The sequence below is a fragment of the Amborella trichopoda genome, chromosome 4, assembly GCF_054954075.1.
Source record: "Amborella trichopoda isolate Santa Cruz 75 chromosome 4, AtrichopodaSantaCruz75HAP2 v2.0, whole genome shotgun sequence".
NCBI classification, from domain to species: Eukaryota; Viridiplantae; Streptophyta; class Magnoliopsida; order Amborellales; family Amborellaceae; genus Amborella; species Amborella trichopoda.
The window spans coordinates 48206804-48228522 of NC_142339.1; the positions used below are offsets into that span (position 1 = coordinate 48206804).

The 21719-nt window shown below is 36.6% G+C and overlaps 1 protein-coding gene across 8 annotated transcripts in view; it reads right to left on the reverse strand.

Moving 5' to 3' along the window:
• LOC18431048 (pyridoxin (pyrodoxamine) 5'-phosphate oxidase) overlaps positions 1 to 17273 on the reverse strand; it is a 33789-nt gene extending 16516 nt beyond the window's left edge. Inside the window, exons 1-10 of one of the 8 annotated variants that reach the window (XR_016054628.1) lie at positions 16701 to 17273; positions 16288 to 16503; positions 16048 to 16086; positions 14293 to 14460; positions 14099 to 14204; positions 5918 to 6084; positions 5087 to 5329; positions 4710 to 4798; positions 4455 to 4505; positions 4152 to 4247 (exon numbers count right to left, since the gene is read on the reverse strand). Coding sequence is in view for 4 of the 8 variants with exons in the window: in XM_006841181.4 (XP_006841244.3) it covers positions 4157 to 4247; positions 4455 to 4505; positions 4710 to 4798; positions 5087 to 5329; positions 5918 to 6084; positions 14099 to 14204; positions 14293 to 14460; positions 16048 to 16086; positions 16288 to 16503; positions 16701 to 16832 (1302 nt within the window). In the remaining 4 variants the exon portion in view is untranslated. Of the gene's footprint in view, positions 1 to 4151; positions 4248 to 4454; positions 4506 to 4634; positions 4799 to 5086; positions 5330 to 5917; positions 6085 to 14098; positions 14205 to 14292; positions 14461 to 16047; positions 16087 to 16287; positions 16504 to 16642 lie in introns of all 8 variants that reach the window. The other 7 variants (XR_016054629.1, XR_016054630.1, XR_016054631.1 and 4 more) reach the window with 7 other exon arrangements.
• Between the last annotated feature and the right edge of the window lie 4446 nt (positions 17274 to 21719).

The window sequence follows — 21719 nt, forward strand, 5'->3', positions numbered from 1 at the left end:
CTATTTAGAGTCTTTTGGGCTGAACCAGCCTTTTGGATCACACCAATTTCAGGATTAGGAGTGGATGCTTGGGACTCTGTCTCTAATTGAAGACCTCGGCGCTGGATAATGGATTGGCCTAAGGTCTATTGATAATTCCAAGGGATTGCAGCATACTGGTCCCCAAGTTTAGGCAGGTTAGGCTTAGAGTCGGCCGTGGAGTGATCATCATAGTCGCTTTGAGTAACCGACATGGTGATTCTCTTTGGCAGGGTTCTAGAATCTAGACTTAGGTAAGATCTAAACTCGACGATTTAAGGCCGACCTATCCTAACTCCAGGGGCAAAACCCTAACTAAGACCTAGGCTAAGATTAGACTGGAACCTAGACTTGCTAGACTCAATGGGTTCTGGCTCGGACTCTGAACTAGGGTAAGGCTAGTCTAGCTCTAGAGGCAACTCTATGCTTAAACCTATGCTAGAACCTAGACTAAGATCTAGACTAGATGGTGCACGAGTCTTGGCTCAAACCAAGGGTGGGTCTAGGTTCGGACCGAGGTGTGAGCCTGGTTCAGACCTGGACTGAGTTGGGTGCAAGCCTGGGCTTGGACCTAGAGGGTTTTGAAACTCAGACCGGACGTGGACCCGGACTGGATAAAGATTGAACTAGAAACGAGCCTTAGGCTAGGACCAAAAGGGGGCCTAGGTTCGGACCTGGGTGTGAACTTGGTTCGGACCTGGACTAGGCTGGGCATAAGCCTGAACTTGGACCCAGAGAATTTTGGTAATCAGACCAGGTGTGGACCTGGACTGGATCAAGGATGAGTTAGGAACGAGCCTTCGGCTCGGACTAAGATGGGTCCTAAGTTCGGACCAAGGTGTGAACCTGGTTCGGACCTGGGCTAGGCTGGGTACAAGCCTGGACTTGGACCCAGAGGATTCAGCTCGGACGAAAAGTGGGTCCGGTCTAAGATCTAAAATTAACCAACAGAAATAAGCAAGCAAGCAAACGAAAACGTTTGACCTGATATAGTGCTATAAGTAGGCTTGGCTTGAGAATGGGTTCCTAACTATTGAAATGCGGCTAGGCTGATATAGGCCCCCGCATAGGTCCTGGCCGCCTGTTATAGGATTTTGCCAGGTCCTACTATACACAGAGTTGCTTTGAGGGAAAGGATTACGGAGGGGCGCTCACAGTTAAAGTTACGTGAATCCCAATCACCTCGGCTCTCAATGTTAGGTTCCCCTCACGCCGTTAACGCGGATTTTGGGGGTTTTCGATATATTTGTTTGTTGGTTTGTTGGGCAATCCCGGTCCGGTGTGCTGGAGTGTATAAAGAAGTACGCAATCAAAAATAAAGTCAGGCACACAATGCACGTAAAACAAGCAAGGCAATAAGTAAGCGCTTGGCACTGATCGTGTCCAGCGATGCACGCTTCGAGGCGAAACTCGCTCGAAGCACAGTATAAATGGAGGGGTAAGCAACCCCTAAGAAGGTAAAGTTAAAATGAGACCAGGCACAATCCGTGCTAAGTCGAGCGTGGCCCCGGTCGAGGGTGACTCGAACGGGACATGGTTCAGGAGGGTGCAAGCATCCCTTGATGTATATTTATTTATTTATTTTTATTTTTATTTTTATCTTTTTTTAACTTTGATGAAATACAGTTAGAATAAGCATGGTGAAAGAAGGGAAAAAAGGTTTCAGCCAAAATTAATAAACTAAAATAAATAAGAAAAAGTCAGGAGCAAGACAGACTTATCTGAAGCAAAATATTTTTTTTATATTTTTTAAAATTTTATTTTAAGTCAAAACTTGGTCAACAGTGACCAAAAGTCCCTAGAACATGGGGTCCCAGGAATTTTCTGGGATCTCGATGATAGGCACTGGCCGTGTAGCCCCAAAAAAAATATTTTTATTTATTTTTTTCTTTTTACCCTTGAAGAAATAAGGCTACAGAAACTTGCAGAAGCAAAAAAATCAAACTTTTTGATGAAATAAAATTAAAACAAAGTGAAACAGAAGAACAACAGATAGAACAAACCTGTATCAAGCAAAATATTTTTTTGGTATTTTTAAAAATTTTATTTTGCTCTAAAATTTTGTGAACAGCCACAAAAGAGACCCAGGACCCAGCCTGCAAAATTTCAAAAAATTCTGAATTGGGCAACGGGGGGAACCAGAGAACGTGCCGCCTTGGTCCAGGGTGGCACGGTCCGTGTCGCCTAGGCGGCATGCCTTGTGTCGCCCAAAAAAAAAAAAAAAGTTATTTTGTTATTTTTTCCTTGTTAATCTTGATGAAACAAGACTACTTTAAACTTGGAAGAAGTAGAAATAAAATATATTTATGATGAAATAAATTAAAACAGAGTAAGGCAGAACAACGTAGACAGAACAGTAAAATAATTTTTTTGGTATTTTTTAAAAATATTACTTTGCTCTGAAATTTCGTGGACAGTCACAAAATAGACCCCGGAACAGATCTGCAAAATATCAGAAGATTCTGAAACTTTTGAATTTTGAGCGACACAAGGAGTGTGGCTAAGAAAAATCAGGGTTTCGTAGCACCGAAACCTGGATCTGGTTACTGCCGACTTCTGGAACTTTTTGTGACTAAAACAGTGAGAAGCGATGAATAAAAACCATATTTTAGCGCTTGGATCAAGCTCGAAAAGGCCCCACGATGGGCGCCAAACTGTTTATGATACGAAATCAGACAGATCTCACAATGAAGATCTCTCAGAACTGTCACCTTAAAATGATGAAAAATGAAGGAAATGAAATGGTAAGGAGCGTGGGACAAATCGTATTCAGATCTGAGGCCATATCTGCCCGGAAACTAGCAGATCTACCCTCAGATTTGTGGCAGAGCCAGCATGATCCAAAAATATCCAAGATACGATTTTTAAGTGGATTAACCAAAACAAAGCAAAATAAAATTAAAGTACCGAAATAAGAACAATAAAACAAAAGAGATAAAATATAAGAGAAGATGATACCGAATCGGGCCGGATGGCCCAGGACTCCCGAGCTTTCTAGGGCTCGCCCGTATCAGAACCGATCATCTTTTGCCTCTCTAATTCGGATATTCACCAGCAAGACTCTGGTTGAAGAAGGGTGGCTGTGCCCTATGGGTAGATCTAGGGTGGTTGTGCCCTAAGGGTAGATCTAGGGTGGTTGTGCCCTAGGTATAAGTTTTCTTTTGCTTTGGGGTTAGAGTCTCAGGAAGCTAGGGTTTTCTCTAGGGTTTCTCTCGTTCTCTCTCTGGTTTTAATCTCTATCTCTAGGGTTTTCTCTCTCTGAAGTCTCGATCCCCTCAAATGACCACGAAAAGAGGTCTTATGGGGGTCCAAACTCGTTGGGAAGGATAAGCACGGGTAACAAGCAAATCCCCGGTCAAAAAGTCAAAGTTTGAGGGTCCCGGATCTGGGCGGCACGCCCCGTGTCGCCCAAACCAAAACTTGTCGAATTTGAGTTTTTTCTTTTCAATTGTGTTCCTCCGCCTCTTGTGAAGCTCTCAGAGAAAATTTGGGTCAAAACGGATTTTTTTACTATTTTTAATAATTGTTTTGGTAAAATAGGGCATTTACAGAAATCTAGGTCAAAACAGGGTTCCTGGCAGGCAAACTGGTTCCGGATCACATGGTAGGCTATGTGAACTATGGATTTGGGTTTACTAGGTTAAGTGTGATCCTAAGGGTTCAGAATTTCCCAGATTTAAAATGGGGTGTCTACATGTATAAATCAAACTATGGGTCGTGATTCATAATAATTATCTGTCAATCAAAGAAACGTATAGAGAAGGAGGGCGCCTAGATGGTAGAATCTCATACACGCCATATGAAATATGCACTTCATGTCTGAAATTCACATTGAGCAAACTATTTCTGATCTTTCTCCATATGATAGCAATATGCAAGTGAACCTGGATATCTCACATAACACACATAATAATGCTCATGGATTACCATCTCTAAGTAGAAAAGACAAATTATTCAGTAACTTAACGGTTCAGTGTTTTTTCTTGTTTTAATTGGTTGTTAATAAACTTCATGGTTTATCAGACTTGTGGACTTGATCTGCTTCACCTAAAACGAATGAGAAGCATGCATATCAGCTGACTGGTGATTTTCAACCACAAAAATGGCATTCGAGACATATAAGAAACACATGCCTGACCTGGCGGTTCAAAGGCTCCCAAAAGAAAAGAAGGGATGCTTGAGGATTCTCAAATAGTTCTCGCGACTTCCGACTTCTATAATTTGTGTACCTGATCACCCAAACATATCATAAGAAACAACTTTAGTAGAACAAAAATTTTATATTTTACTGGAAAAAATATTATATTTTACTTTGGGGATCGACTTAGGACATCTTAGTAAATTCCTTACGACAAGTGTGGAACTAGCAATATGCTTCTACAAATTAAAGCAATACAATATTTGACATTGACCAAAGTTCATAAATTCTTTCTTACCACACAAAACCATGGTCATCAAATCCTTTTAGCAACACCATCCGTGAGGATCTGCAAAAAACAATCAATATAAGTGACTTTAAACCTGGTTAGGAATTATCAAAAGATATAACTTAATAATGAGATGCAGTGACAATTAATACTTCTGAAAGACAACCAACAAATTGAACCAATACACACTTCTCGACATGTCAGGGAACACCATGAAGCATAGGATTGTGGCCAAACAGTAGTTCAGTCAGGGAAAGAGCATACGGTTTCCCACTCTTGTTAGCAGTTGATAGGGCCATAGCATTTGGCTCGTGGACATTAGCAGCCACAGCATCCTCAAACCATTTAGCAAACTACAAAAAAGCTATCATACAAGAATTAAAATGCAATTATACAGTCATGTGCATTCTGAAATTGCCACTAGTAGAAAACAAGTGGTCCATAATAAACTTATACTGCCAACTTGGGATAAAAGTAAATCTAAAAGGCTAAAAGAAAACTAGTGTCAAAGATGCCCATAAATCTTCTTAACTTGATGAATCAAAAATAGGATATTATTTCAAATAACTATTTCCATTTTTAATGTGAATCAGTGCTATTGCAGCAATGGCACGTCCATTTACTCTCTAGAAGTGGCATACCTGCTGTACCGGATCACCCTTTACCTCCCCCTCCAAAAACTCTGGTGATATATAGTTCTCTCTTAGTGCTGCAATGTCAATTGCCGGGGGCTTCCCAATACGAACACACATGGAAGTGCCAGGGTATGGTGGAAGCTGAAGTATATACTTATCTGCAATTGATGGTGGGATGAATCTGCCACCCAGAAAGTGATGAGGACCACAAAACTTTTTGGCACACAGCTTTGGAGCAGTTAATGATACCTAGAAATATGCAAAGATAAATGATTTATATGAAGCCACCATTAAACATGCTTCATAGAAGGAAGAAAAGAGTACATGGCAAGATTTTTCTGATTATGAATCCAATCAATGATATAAGGGAAAGTATAATCTAATCCAGTGGACCATGGAAAAATATAGTCCATTGGGGTCATCATGGAATGATGAAGGATGGTGATGGAGGGAGAGGACCCAATTGAATAGGACATGATCCCAATGGTTGGTCCTACTCTATCTTCATTCTCTTGCATCATTTCATTGGATGGTGAGTATGGTTTCCATAATGTATTGGATTTTAGGATACTTGTCATGATGAAATGAGTATGAATAAAGGTCATATCAGCCATTGCACTAAAATATTGGGCGGTATATCGGTAGTTACTTTCCTCATATTTTCTACAATTTTTAATCCATTTTTCCAGTTTTGTATTTATTGCTGTTTTTCCAGAAATAAAGGCCACTGCCATTATGAGATAGAAATGGACCAGTCCCAGTATGGTCCACTATATCCATTATTTTGAACTTGGTTTGAATCATCTCAAAAGAACAGAGCTCTCAATAATAACCAACCAGCATGTCAGGTTTAATCCCTGTTCCATCAATGTTCCCATCTTCAACATGCCACCCACTGGGGATATCGACTGATGCAATTACTGGTCGCCCCTCATAATTATTTTCAGAGATTTGCAAAGCAACCAACCGCTGAATGAGCGCATCAAAAGGTGGCCTTGGTGTTCCTGCATAATTAATTATAGTTGCAAAATATTTAAAATCAGCGTTAGAGCAGGCAATATCAAATAAAGTATTCAACAAGGATAGCAAATAGTCAACAAATAGCTGCATGAGACAGCAAACCAAGTATATTGCATCAAAATTGGATAATATTTTGCCATGTGTTTGTAACCGAAGTGACAGAAGTTCAGCATCTAGCAAGAGAATCGGTACTCAGGAAGTCAAAGAATGCTATGGATTCCACTAGTAAGTAAATATAAATTGCATGATCAAGCACAAGACAGTTCCTAAGACAGGATAATGTTTGATATATAGTATAAAAGGGCAATGTTGGATAGACATTAATGCATAAAAGTCAAACAACCATAGCTGCCCAAAAGTGATGGTTCATGCACCTTTTTACAGTTCCCCTTTAGAATTAGAAAGGGATATGTTTTTTGAGAGAAGTTCACTATAATTGTATTTCATAATAGTCCAATTTACAAAAGATGGAGTACTTAATATTCTACTCATTTGCAACTATTCCAACTCAAGATAATGTCTTCTTTCATGGGTATTCTGAAATTAAATCAAAAGATATGAGTCATTATCATCAAAGCCTTTTCCCAACTGATGGGGGTCAGCTACACGAATCTTGGTCCGCCATTCTAATCTATTAAAGGTCATACCCTCAATGATGTCATAGGTCCCCATATCTTTCTCACTAGTTCCAACCATGTCTTTTTGGGCCTACCCCTTCCCCTTTTTGAGCCTTCTACTGGAATTAATTCGCACCTCCCAACAGGTGTTGTACTGGGTCTGCACCACATATGTCTACTTTCTCTCATTTTATCGCCTATTGGTGTTAGACCTAAATTCTCCTAAATGTATTCATTTCAAATTCTATCCCTTCTTGTCTTGCCACTCATCCATCTCAACATCTTCATCTCAGTCAACATTCCACCCGATAAAAAGTAAAGATGGTCTCACAGTTGTCCTTTAGAACTTGCCCTTCAGCTTCATTGGTATGCGGCAATCACATAAAACTCTACTTGCACATCTCCACTTCGCTTACCCAACTCTAATTCTATATGTGATATCTTCCTCAATCTCTCCATTTTCTTAGATTATCAACTCAAGATATCGAAAGTGTGCTCTCGTCGTTGTTCTTATTCATCATCATCATAGCCTTTTTCCAATTAATCGGGGTCGGCTACACAATTCCTGGTCTGCCATTCTGCTCTATTAAAGGTTATACCCTCAGTGAGGCCATAAGTTCCTATATTGTTTTCATACCACTTCCAACCACATCCTTTTGGGCTACCCTTTGACCTTTTTAGTCCTTCTAATTGAACTAACTTGCACCTCCTAACAGGTGTTGTACTTGGTTGGCGCCACACATGGCCAGCACACCTAAGTCTACTCTCTTATATTATCGCATATTAGGGCCACACCTAAATTCTCTCGAATTGATTTATTTCGAATTCTATCCCTTCTTGTCTTGCCACTCATCCATCTCAACATCCTCATCTCCACTACATTCATTTTATGGGTATATTATTTTTCGGCCCAACATTCCCCCATAGAGTAAAACTGGTCTCACAGTTGTCCTATAAAACTTACCCTTCAGTTTTATTAGTATACAAGGATCACATAAAATTCTAGTCGCACATCTTGCCCAACTAGCTCAAATTCTGTGTGCGATATCTTCCTCAATCTCTCCATTTTCTTGGATTATAGACCTAAGATATTGAAAGTGCAGCCTTTTTTGTACTTCCTGGCCGTCAATCTTAACTACTTCCTCATCTCAACTCTTATTATTACAAAAGTTGCATTCTATATACTCTGTCTTAGTCCGACTAATTTTAAAACCTTTGGATTCTAGAGCATTCCTCCAAAGTTCTAACTTTGTATTGACGTTGTTTCAGGTGTCATCGATCAAAACTATGTCATATGCAAATGAATAGCATGCACCACGGTACCTCATCCTGTAGGTGCCTAGTTAAGTCGTCCATAACTAAGACAAAGAGGTACGGGCTCAATGTTGACCCTTGATGTAGACCTATTGTCACTGAAAACTCACTCGTCTCTTCACTAATTCCTCGTGCACCAGTTAGTGCTCTATCGTACATATCTCTTAGCAAATTAATATAGTGTTTGGAGATTCATTTCTTTTTTAACACCCGCCAAATCAAATCTCGAGGTACTCTTTCATAAGCTTTCTCTAGATCAATAAAGACCATGTGGAGGTCTTTTCCCTTCACCCTAAACTTCTCAATCAGTTGCCTAAGTAGGGAAATAGCCTCAGTTGTTGACCTTCCTGGGATAAAACTAAATTGGTTTTTAGATACACTCGTTTCATGCCGTAGTCGTTGCTCAATCACTCTCTCCCAGAGCTTCATAGTATGGCTCATAAGCTTGATCCTTCGATAATTCACATAATTTTGTATGTTTCCTTTGTTCTTGTAAATAGGTACCACAATACTTTTCCTCCATTCGTCTGGCATTTTCTTTGTTCTCAACACCTTGTTGAACAACTTCGTCAGCCGGTCAATGCCAATTTCCCCCATGCAACTTCCAAACCTCTATCGGGATATCATCTAGTCCTAAAGCCTTTCTTATCTTCATCCTTTTCAAAGCTTCTTTTACTTCCGACGTCCTAATCCTACGAAAATTTGCATTCCATCTCATCTCTACTCTTATTATTACAAAATTTGCATTTCATATACTTTGTCTTAGACCGGCTAATTTTAAAACCTTTAGATTCTAGAGCATCCCTTCAAAATTCTAACTTTATGTTGACATTGTTTCGGGTGTCATCGATTAAAATTGTCCTCGGCGAACAACATGCACCACAATACCTCATCTTGTAGGTGCCTCGTCCATAATTAAGACAAATAGAGGTATGGGCTCAATGCTGACCCTTGATGTAGACCTACTGTCACTAGAAAACTCACTCGTCTCCACTAGTTGATCATAGACTAGTTACCGCTCCTTTGTACATATCTCTCACCAAGTTGATGTAGTGTCTTGCAACTCATTTCTTTTCCAACACCCACTAAATCAAATCTCAATGTACTCTATCATAAGCTTTCTCTATATCAATAAAGACCATGTCGATGTCTTTTCTTTTCACCCTAAACTTCTGAATCAATTGCCTATGTAGGAATCATATGAATTTGAGTTGATGCTTTGGTACATTCATAAAGTATTGGGGATGACATCTAATATATGATCCCTAGTTCGAATATAGATGTAAAATGTGTATTAACGTTGATTTGCCTATTACGAGACTCTCTGGTGAATTTGCACCCATTACGAGACTCCCTAGTGAATCTGCTTATCATACCACTAATGCTCTGGTGGATATGGAAAACAACTTCTACTAGTCTATTTCACACTTTTCAATATATAAACCATTTACCCAATGATTATTATTGACGAAATACCCCTGATACTCGGATCTTCTAAAGCCTAAAGGTCCAAAGAGTTATGAACACATTCTAGAAGACTACATATACTAAACTTGTCGAAAGGATAAAACCTTTCACCCTAGTCATTCCTGAAGGAAGACGCTACATCCTTCTAAAATGACGTGCTTGATAAAGATGACACAACACACGTTCAAGATGAGATAAACACACTCCAGAATCCATAAACAAATGTGTAAGATCACGTGTCATCATCAAAGCAAGACACGAGGAACACAACACGTACTACATCGCAACTACCGCACACAATCGAGAGCCACTAATCGAAGTGTTCCATGGCTATAAATAGCTCCATCAAAGACACTGAAATAAAAAAAAAGAGGAGTGAAGGAAGGAAGAGATATAGAATGAGAAATACAATCACAAGGAGATAATAGGCAGACCGGGATATTGATGTGTTTACCATTGTATTTGTATGAACAAATTCGTACAAGTAGGCATAGCCAACAAGACTTGCTAGTTTTTTCCTATTACATTTCTCCTCTTGACAAAGTCATATGTGATTGATTAAACAAAGGTATTGCACTTCTCTATTGTATAAGATAGTGGATGTAATCCACAAGGCGTCTACGAATACCTTGGAACTGCTCAATCCCCAGAAATAAAATAAAGCTCTGCTTATAGATATACCCTAGCAGAGTAATTGTTGAAGTTCTTTTGAGTTTGTTTTGTGTTCTTCGCACATTTCAACTCAAAATCGCTCCAACACTTCCCCCTCTTCTACTTTGCTAAAACTCTAACTCAAGTTATTAGGTTTGTGTCAGTCTTCTATTTTTTTGAAGGATCCATTATCTAAGACAATGTTTGCTAAGGGGATTTGACAAGGATGTCTATATGTCTTGAATGATGAACCGATGAAGCTCCCATCGTTAGTCTCTTTATCTCAGAAAAGTAAAAATGCTAATGCTTGGCAGCACCTTCTAGATCATTGCAGTTATGAGTTAGTAGGTCATGTACAGAGAGTTTAATCTCATCATTGTTTAAGAATCAGAATTTATTTTCATGCCATGCTTATCAGTTGGGTAAACATTCCCAAATCCCTTTCCAATTTCGATAAAAAAGCTTCCCCACCTTTTGAATTAATTTATTTTGAGGTGCGGGGACCTACACCAAATGCTTCTTCTCATACTAATTATTATGTGATCTTCGTGGATGATTTTTCATGATATACTTGGATTTATTTCCTCGAGGAAAAGTCTAAAGTATTTGAAACATTTGTACAATTTAAAAATTTTGTTCAAGATCATTTTGTAGACCAATCTTGTTCCTTTGTAGTGATGGGGGAGGTGAGTTCTCATCTTATGCATTTAAGAACTAATTAAAGAATAATGGGATAAAGCAACAACTTTCATGTTCACATACTCCACAACAAACCAAAGTAGGCCCAAAAGGACATGGTTAGAAATAGTGAGAAAAGATATGGGGACTTGTGGCCTCACTAACAGTATGACCCTTAATAGAGCAAAATGGTTGACCAGGATTCATGTAGCCGACTCCAATTAGTTGGGAAAAGGCTTTGACAATGATGATGATGTTGTATGTTTTGCAATATATATCTCATAAATTGTTTTCTTAGTTTACTTCTTACTAATATTTTTCCTTACGAAAAATTAAGGGGGCATCCACCATCTGTCGACCATCAAAGAGCCTTTCGTTGTGTTTGCTTTGTCCATCTAGCGAAAAAAGTTAGAGAGATGCTGAAAGCCATGTTTGTTCGATGCACTTCTATAGGGTACTCTCCTACTCAAAAGATCTACAAATACTATGATCCAAAGAAAAAAAGGCATTATGTTTCACAATGTTACATTTCTAGAGCATATATCTTACTTTTCAAAGGATTACGCATTTTAGGAACCCTTGACGGGGAGCCTCTCCCTAGCTTTCCAGTTCAACCAACTGCAAATATCTTTGTATCTAAATCTGATTCACCTGCTAACATCCAACCCGCTCCAAATTTCCTGGTATCTAAGCCAGATCCTCATTAGAGGGATGTCATAGAGTGACCACCAATACTCACCTGGTCAGGAGGGCAAGAGAGCAAGAGCAAGCAAATCAAAAGCCATTACTCAAATTGCCTGGCCAAGAAACTTCCCAGAACTTGCCGTCAATCCTTGAAGATAATTCTTCTTCTTCTCCTCGTACCACTATTCACAAAGGAAAGTGAAAAATCCGCAACCGATTCAGTGTTTCGTGTCTTGTACTGCTTTATCCTCTCCATGTTATTCTTTTCTTGCTTCCTTTTCTCATTCTTCACCTAGGACATTTTGAGTGGTTATAATACATATTAAGTGGAGGGAAGCCATAAAGAAGAAGGGATGCAAGCAGCGAAGTAAAACCATACATGGGATCTTATTAAACTTCCTCTTGGCAAGTAAATCCTTGTTTGTCATTGGGTCCACGGTCTACCCACAAGTATAGATCAAATAGTGACATTAAGCCATAGTTACCGTAATCTCTCACTCAAGATTGCATTCCGATTTTGCGATTCCAACAAGTTATAGAATCTGTTTTCGTGAAGTCATGAATATCGATTCCAACACTTGCAAAATCTCATTTCTAATGTTAATTGATTCTCGATTATACAATTATTGAATCTTGAGTCTACACTTGTTGAACCTAGATTCCACATATAGTGATATTCAATTGGATAATTTTCGAATCCAGATTCCTAAACATCAAGTACTATGGTTCGTAGATGCAAGAAATCATGAATTAATCAAACATCGAATCTCATTTCCACCCTCATAGAATCTCGATCTAATTTGGTAATACCACAAAATCAAATACTATATTCTAGGTCCACAAACCTGCTGACCTATGGATTGGTTTAAATATTTATCAATTTTGATTTGAGTTATTTGGTAACTGGTCTGGAGACGATTGTCTCCCATGGTTCATATGTGCTCCGCACAAGGGAGATTTAGGTTCGATTTGGTCACGTGTCTAATAGTGCTAGGAATGGCTCAGATAACATTTCTAATAGCTAGGATTGGTTGCCTTTTTTTAAAATATAATTGGTAACAATTTTTACGTTCAAATGGGACTGAAAACACAAACCAACCATGGCACAAACAAAATCCTATTTTGAACTATAATAATAAAATCAAAATCCCATTTTAAAAATATTTGGTATAATATTTATATCTTTTGTAGATATTCTCTAGTGGACTACGAGTGTCTATTAATTGAACATACTTCTAATACTTTGTCTGAGGCTCAATAGTCAATACATTGACTTCAAATCAGTGTAGGAAAAATCAGGCGGTTCAAATTCTAACCGCCCATTCCAGTTTTAGCTGGTTTTGTTGAACCGGCTGGGTATTTTAAAAACAAATAAAAAAATCATATAAAATCCCAAAAAAATAAGAGATTTTGTTTGTAACACATTTTTTAATGTTTTTCATCACTTTGGAAAAGATTGAAATTTTTTTGACCATTAATACTTATTTTTACATTTTTCTATCTTTTTGGAAAATTTCAAAAATACCCCTGAGCACAATCAATTCTTTAAAATCAATTTTTTTTGTTAATTTTCAACTTCATTTGGATGTGCTTCGTTGAATCATGCTTTAAATATATTTTTCATATTTTATTAAAAAAAATTAATACTTTTTTGACCGCCTGGGACTTGCCCTGTTAGGCCGGTTGAACCGGCCGGTTTACTAATTAGTATTAAGTAACTACTTCTGGCCCCATGTCCATTTAACCGTTCTAGTTCGATTTTTTCTACACTGCTTCAAATCTAAGGAACTCTTCTTCAGGTCTTACAAACCTCTGATCTCAAACGCTTGATGAGGTTCTAAGTTGTTAAGGCACGAGATGTCATTGATATACGAATCTTGATTCTAAAGGGGTTGAAACTCACCCATAGAATTACAAATCTCAAGGTGGGTCGAAACTCGATTCCAAACTGATATGAACCTCGATTCCAAATGCATCAAAAACTCGATTCCAAAGATATTGGAATCTCAATTCCATAAATGAAGTAATCTCGATCCCATATGGATCGATTCCAAATAGGTCAGAAACTCGATTCTAAAGCTGTTAATATCTCGATTCCGTATATGTAGGGATCTCTACTCCATTTGGGTTGAATCTCGATTCTATAAAGTAGGATCTCGTTTTCCATGATTCTCCTTGTACGGAACGCGATTATAAAAACAAGAATCTTCTAGCAAGCCACGATTTCGAGATTCTGATTCTTAAAACAATTCGGTATCTCATGCGTTTCAAACAATTGTGGTAAGTATTATACCATCACTCTAATTTTTCTAACTTCAATTTGATATTTGCAATCTATAAAACAATAATCAGAACCATGGTTACTGAAAAGAATTTGTTTCACATATGACGCTATTTCTAGCCATCAAATAGAATATCAAACTGCTTCGTTTGAGGAACTTCTCTATATCATCCAAGCATAATGAAAACAGCAACATTTGATAAATGAAAGAGGCAATATTTTGAAAGAAGCTTTGAGAACTTTGCATTAAGGTTTGTTGGCATGCGTAAACAATGAAAGCGAAAAGGTGAAGAATAAGCACAGTACCATGAAAAGAGAAACCGAACATTGCATCTATGATAATGTCAAAATCATTTGATAAGTTCGAAGGCAGGTCTTCTGCCAACAAGAATGGTATTGATAATGATTCCAGCTACAACATTACAACATAAAATGTCACATAAGACATAGGTATGAAGCTGAAATAAGAGGCAGTCACGGTATGGGTATCCAAAGCATACCTGTGTAACCAAACCAGAGTAAAGCGGCTTGTTTGTGCGCTTTGGATAACATATAAATGGCTTGTAACCAAAATGATATAAATGTCTGGCAGCCACGAGACCATCACCACCATTATTTCCGGGACCACAGATAACAAGGACACAGCTATACTCACTGGGTCTATAGACCTGTCAAAACAATTACAGGAAAAATTACCTCTTAAACTGTTCCAACACCTCTACAAATAGGAAAGCAACTCCTCCATGACGTGGAAGAGTAAATAAAGATTAAGATGCCTAAATAAATTCTTCATTGCCAGAGTGCAATTTCATTTAGAAAGATAGAGACAAGTTGCATATAACAACAAAGAACAAGAACAGCTGATATGTTTACCACTAAAAACAAGAATCACATCATTCTTGTGAAACATCAATCTCAGTATAGGAATCAACGACACCCTGTTTTCAAATTAAAGAAACAATTTCCATAGAAAATGTCTGAAGAGTCTAGGTACTTAATGTACTTATTTGATCTAATAGAATGATTTTGCCATATCCAGAGTATACCAATCCAACCCATTTCATGAATAAAATGTAACCGATTAACCAACCAACAAAACTACTTGTTACAAATAACGTCTTGTTGTTGCATCGAAACATATAAATGTTGACTGTTTGATAAAACACTACAAGACTAACCACTGTGTTGAATATCAAGGGGAAAAACTTAACCTCAAATATGTAGCAAGAATAGAAATGATAAAAGAGAAAAAGGGTACCCCATAACCCAAGGTTAAATCTGATCTGCTGCACACATACTTACCGTAATGAATGTGTACAACTTCCAATCCAATGATTCTCAATGGTCTCAATGAGAGATCTGGAACTCTTTTGGATAAGAAAGACCCACACCATTTACACAGTAGAATCATATTCTTTCCAGTTCATCTAAAAACTTCCAAGGCATATCAACAACGATGGTTAAGTCTCTTCCCAACTATATCTACCATATGACTGAGATCTATTTGGAAGTTGAGAAACTCCATTTGGTTTACTGGTCTACACTGTGGGCTCCAAGACTCATATTCCATAGTAAACATACTTCACCAAAGAAACTAGTTTCAAGTTTCAACTTTGGGGGCTTGGGTTACTCTCTTAGGATGCCCATTAACTAACAAGACTCATTCATACTACCACCTTATTTTTCCAATGAACCATCAATGGTTATAATAATAACATGTCCTCATAATTACTATATATACCACCAGAATTTTAAAAACTGGTGAAAACCCGGATGTACAGCCAAATTCTAAAACAGAAACATTTTAATTGATAATGGGTAAATTTAAGTACAGTGACCACAATAAGGGCATCACGTCATGCTTGTAAATAACAAAGTGCTGCAAGACCAAGACAATCTCAATGGATTGCATAGCAGATACAATACATCATTCTAACATATAATACAAAGAGAATATCTATCGAAACTATTTTTAAAAACAATAACTTATATTACTAAAACTAAACAGAAGGCATCAACTGAAATGTTTTTAAATAATCAAGTTTCAATCACCTGAATGTCACCATTTGTATGTTTAATCTGCTTACAATATGTTCGTGATAAAAGATATTTATATATACCACTGCCTAAGCAAGTAACTTTCATACCAAAAATTCTACATTGCATAAATTCACATTATAGATTTTTATGCCAGCTTTCTCTGTTGAATTAGTCCAGTGTACTGTCAACCTAATTTCCTTTATATGAATCTTTACCTCTGCTATAGCCGATGCCACACTTAAGCCAGCCAATTCCTGTAAATTTCATATCCCGAACTAGAATTAGACCATTCAAAATTGCCCCCAACTCCATATAACAGAGGAATCACTGACTAACAAACACTAAACCACAAAAAAAAATCAAAACCCAGTCAAAAGAAAAATAGAATGCAAATATTAAGAAGGAAATTCAGCTTGATAAATCGAGAAAAATTCATACTGATAGCTCAGAGTTACCATCAATTGATCAACACTAAACCCGAGTGGTCCCATGAGAATCTCATCGATCTCAGCCGCATCTTTCTGCGATAGATACGATATGCGGTCAGGATCCTTCAAGTGCTCCGAAGTGGCGGCACCCCGGTCACCCATGGCTCCCACCCCACTGGACCAGTGACAGAAGCCTCGACTTCGAACCCAAGAACCGAAATTGGACGCAGAAGCAAAACCCAACTGCTTAAAAAACGAAATGGGAATCAACCGAATATGTGTCTGATTTGAGTAATATGGCAAAGAGAAATAAAGCAAAATAAGTTTAGAGAGAGACATTAAAAAAAAGGTTTAGAGAGAGAAAGAGACTGAAACAACTTACTTGGGAAGGAGAGAGAGGGAAACAGGTTTAGAGAGAGAAAGAGACTGAAACAACTTACTTGGGAAGGAGAGAGAGGGAGGACAGAAGAGTATTGAGAAAGAGCAGGAGTTGCAGGAAGAGGAGGAGAGAAGCTAAGGACGAGGCATGACATTCTCCTACTTGCATTCAGGAGGCTCCTCCATGAAAACATAGGGAGAAAAAGGAGCTGCCTACTTTACAAAATTATAGCCGTCTCTCCTGTCCTTTAAATTCTCAACTCCTACAGCATGGTTGGGGAACTACAATTCTCCATCACCACCATCAAACCATTGATTAGATGGAGATGATCCACAGTTCCTCCATTTCATTGCTGGAACTGATCATGTGGATCATACTGTGACCAATGCCTGGGCTAATCCCGCTCCCAGCGTCCATCGGTGATGACTCTCCCTGCTTTTTGAAAGTACATATTATATTACAAGTTTATTATTTTAAAACATTATATTGGGGCCATGCATGCTTCTCGCAAAAATATTAAAATTTCGGGTATATTTGTTAACACCCTAATATCCTAATAATTCAGGATATTATACAATTAAATATAATTTTGATTATAGAAGTTAGGGAACCATGTTTGAGAGGATCAAATCGTATCATTTTGTATCCAAATAATTGTCTTAAACCTGAATCCCCAAAATTTCAGCTAGGACATGAAATTTTCACGATATTAAAAATGGCAAAAATTTATGCAAGGTTGCAATCTTAAAATGTAGAATTACGGATGCACCTCAAAAATCTATTTAAAAAAGTTGTTTAAATGTTGAGAAAACCTCTAATTGATCATCTCGACATCAAGATGTATGAATATGAAGTTTTTAAATCTTAGAAATAGTGCATCTTATAATACATTATCTAGACCGTCCATTTTCAAGATTTTTATATGTTCATAGATGTACTTGATTTTAACTATTTTTTTAGTTTAAAATTTTATAATTAGACATAAAAATAGATTTTGAGATAATCCTAAAAAACAATTTCACCAAAATTAACGATAAAATTTGGAGGTGAGCTTTAATTGGATGAGGTGAGCCTTAATTGGATTGTTAAGGTTGCAACCTTATCAAAACCACACCCAAAAAAAACTGCAGTGGCGGCATCTTATTTCTAGTGGGAGAGAGCGGGACCTGAGATAGATGAGTTGAAACCTCTGGTGTGACTGGATGTCCCTTTTGAAAATCTCTTTTTCACCCCAAGAGGTATTGTAAGATCATCGCTTTCCTACCAAACATGCATAAAAAAAAAAAAATAGGAAAAGGTTTCTATACTTCTCTTATAGTATAAAAGATTTAGGCTTTCCCTACCATCCAGCCGTCCAATTTTGATCAAGAGAGCCACTAATTGTTTTATTTTAAATTCGACTTTTTAAAATATTATTTTTAGTTTTGTTTATACAAATTGTATGAATATGAAATTTGGTACCTGCCATCTTCTCATTGGAGCGACCTATAAAAAATATTAAAAATAACTTTTCGATAAAATATAATAACCAAAATACCCCTTGAAAATTTCAGGGGATTTTGGTTATTTTATTTTATTAGAAATATTTTTTTTATACTTTTCGCTAGTGCGAGTTTAATAAAAGATTGGACGTCCACAATTTGGTGTAAAACTAGTTTATAAAAAAAAATTAAAAATAAACTAGTGTAGAGATGTGACATTATAATTGGGGCAACCTTAGCCCTCTATTCAAAATGGAAGGTTAGATAAGGGAAAGTATATAAGTTTTATGTTGTAGAGGAAGCATAGAAAGCTTGCCCTAAAAAATAATATATCACGGTAATATATATTCAAATATATGAAAACACAGGCAATGTCTTTATTCATATTTTTTAAAAATTGAATATTTTAATTCGATTTTGTCAAACAAATAAATTATCTAAATGACCTTAAATAATATTGGGTATTTTAGTTATTTTTATTATTATTGAATTTTTATTTTTTATTTATAAATGTGAGATGGCTGGCAGTATAGACATCCCAAATTTGAACTTGATCTTATCTAAAAAAAATAAAACTAAAATACACTATATACTCTCAAAAAATAGGAATTCAATATAAAATATAAAATATAAAATATATAAGATTGTTTTAAAATTCAAAACTAAAATAGAGATTCTCTATAATATTCCCCAAAAACGTATAAACATGACTCTCTAATGAGACAAATGCATTTGCCAAATTTCACATCTAATGGTCAAGATTAATTGTGACTTCCATATACCAAACATGGGTACCGGAGACTTGCCGACTATTTACCAATTACTAAGGAAAAGTATACAAAGGGACCATTTGCTTTTAGTACAAGAAATTGTAAATGAGATGGTTGTAAGTGTGTCATTGATTAAACTTAAAATTTGAAAAAATTTCTCAAACTTCATAATACAGTCCAAGCTATCCAATTTGACATTTAATGGCTATGAGTGATTGCGACTTTCTTATAAAATTGGTGATTCCAATTAAAAATTGTATATCATCCCATGACTATCGAATTTACATTAGCCGTATGTCATTGCATTTTTATGGTTTGAGAGGCCCTTGCACAACAACAATATTTCAAGTAGCCGTATTTCTTTAGAATTCCGCCGTTGTGAAACAGTGCTTTAAAATTTTTTAGGTCAACACGAAATTGCTCGGTTTGATTTAGGAATAAGTCACTATGTTCCAGTTCTATGTATATATAGGAAAATAGCCGAGTCTAGATGGGAATTGACAGTTCCGCACAGTAAAACGGCGATCTGGACCACCGATTCACCAATCGGGATCGGTGTTTTGCTTATTAATTGTATTTTCACATATTATTTTTGCCTGTTCACTTTTTTCCTCACGCATTAAAACATTGATCCTTGCCGATTTTTGGGGTGCCCGATCCGAGTCACCGATCCATTTTTTATATCATTGTTGTGAAGCAAGCAACTCAAACAAGGGCCATAACGTTTATTGCAATGCTGTCAAATTCGCTTTGGAGTCTTCTTCAATTTGGCGAGAACAATGAAGCAATTCGGTGCTTTAGTGGATTTGGGGGAAGACTCCAGATTTTTTTTCTTTTAATTTAGTATAAATAAGTTAGATATTTATATATAAAATATATACAAATAATGAAAAATAAATAAAAATTTAAAAAAATTAAAAAATTAAAAATTTAAAAATTTAAAATTTAAAATTTAAAATTTAAAAATACATGTAGATACTTATTTTTTGGCTGGCCGAAGCATACCCGAAGCAAACACGAAGCGGTCCGAATTTGATCGCAGCAGCCCCAAACGGTCCGAATCAGACTGAAGCGACAGCACGACGCTCCACTTCTCTTCGGTTTATGCCTAAAATCCGAAGGCTTTGGCTGAAGCGAATTGAATTTGATAGCATTGGTTTATTGTCCTATCACAATTACGGGAAATGGCTATGATTGGGCAAAAAGTTCAATAATTTTACTCAAGGTCCCACTCCCTTGATTTTTATTTTTTTTACAATTTTTTTATTTTATTTTAGTTTTATAATTTTACTCCTAGTTCGATGTTTCAAATATCAAACTACTATATTTTTTTTTCATTTTTAAATTTTTTTTGACACTTGAGAGGTGGTCTAATGCCTAAAACATCAAACCACCCTATTTGTAGAGCGGTATGACAACTACAACATCTAACTACCCTACAATTTTGGCTATCCATCTTTTATAGGTTGGTAAAAACATCGGACTATCATCTTTCATAGTTTTTATATTTTAGAAGTCCGAGCTTTTCGATATCAGGCAGTAGATAATTAGGAAAAAATGAAAGTAGTTCAAAAGTGATCCGATGTTTGAAAGCTCTAACAACTAAAGCATAAGAAAACTACGGAAGGGGAGGTTCGATGTTACAAATATTGGACCGCCCCATAAACAATGTTGGGCAAAAAATGTAGGAGAGTCTGAAGTTGAAGTTATCGGACTGCCCTACAAATGTGGTGGTTTGATATATTGAACATTGGATTGTCCCACAAATGTAAAAAAAAAAAAGAATAATAAAATACACAAACATTGGAAGGCTCTATAAACATTGTTGGGCAAAAAATACAAGGCAATTTAATGTTGCAATTATCGGATTGCCCTACAACTATAGCGGTTAAGTATATTAAACATCAGACCATCCCAAAAATGTACAAAAAAAATTAAAAAGAATAACAAAATAAACAATTTCACTGAGGGAAAAATGAAAAAAAATTAATAAGAAAAAGTTTCTATACTTCCCCTACTGCACAAACGATATTCCTTCCTCCCCCCCCCCGTAAAGTGAACCACTAACCGTTTGATCTTATATCTGATACATAGAATTTTATTTTTAGGTCTTTTTTTATATAAATTATATGAATATGAAATTTGGTACGTACCATCATTTGAATGTGGTGCACCTAAAAAATGTATTAAAAAGAATTTTTCAATAAAATATAATAATCAAAATGCCTCTTGAATCTTTCAGGGGTATTTTGATCATTTTATTTAATTGAGAATATTTTTTTCATATTTTTTACAGGTGCGAATTTAAGTGAAGAGTAGACACCCAAAATTTGGTATCAAAATAGTTTGTAAAAAAATTTAAAATAAGAATAATATAGAGACGTGATAATGTGATTGGGCTCTCAGCAATGGACGGTTGAATAGGGGGAAGCATATGCTCTCCCTCCACTTAAGCTTTTGCTTTTTGGACTGTTGCTTAGATTCTTCTTACCAGATCTATTAAAGGGTGTCTCCTAGATGGCGAATAAAAACTTGAAACCAAATGATTATGAGCTCCAGCGGGAGCATTTTGTAGATTTGCTCCCACAGCTAAATCCCTGTTCAGGATCATTCTTAGGACCCCAAACATGCCGAGGGGGAGAGAGAGAGTTGGGGTAATACACAGAGGAGAAAGAGAAGGGGCTTTGGGGAGAGAAAGTGGGAGAAATTTGGGGAAGAGAGAGAAAATATAGGTTTAAAAAGGCTTGTCATTTTATAATTTGTTTGGGTTAGAAAAATTGAATTAAAATAAAAAAGATAGTTTAGGGGGTTAGAAGATATGATTTCTAT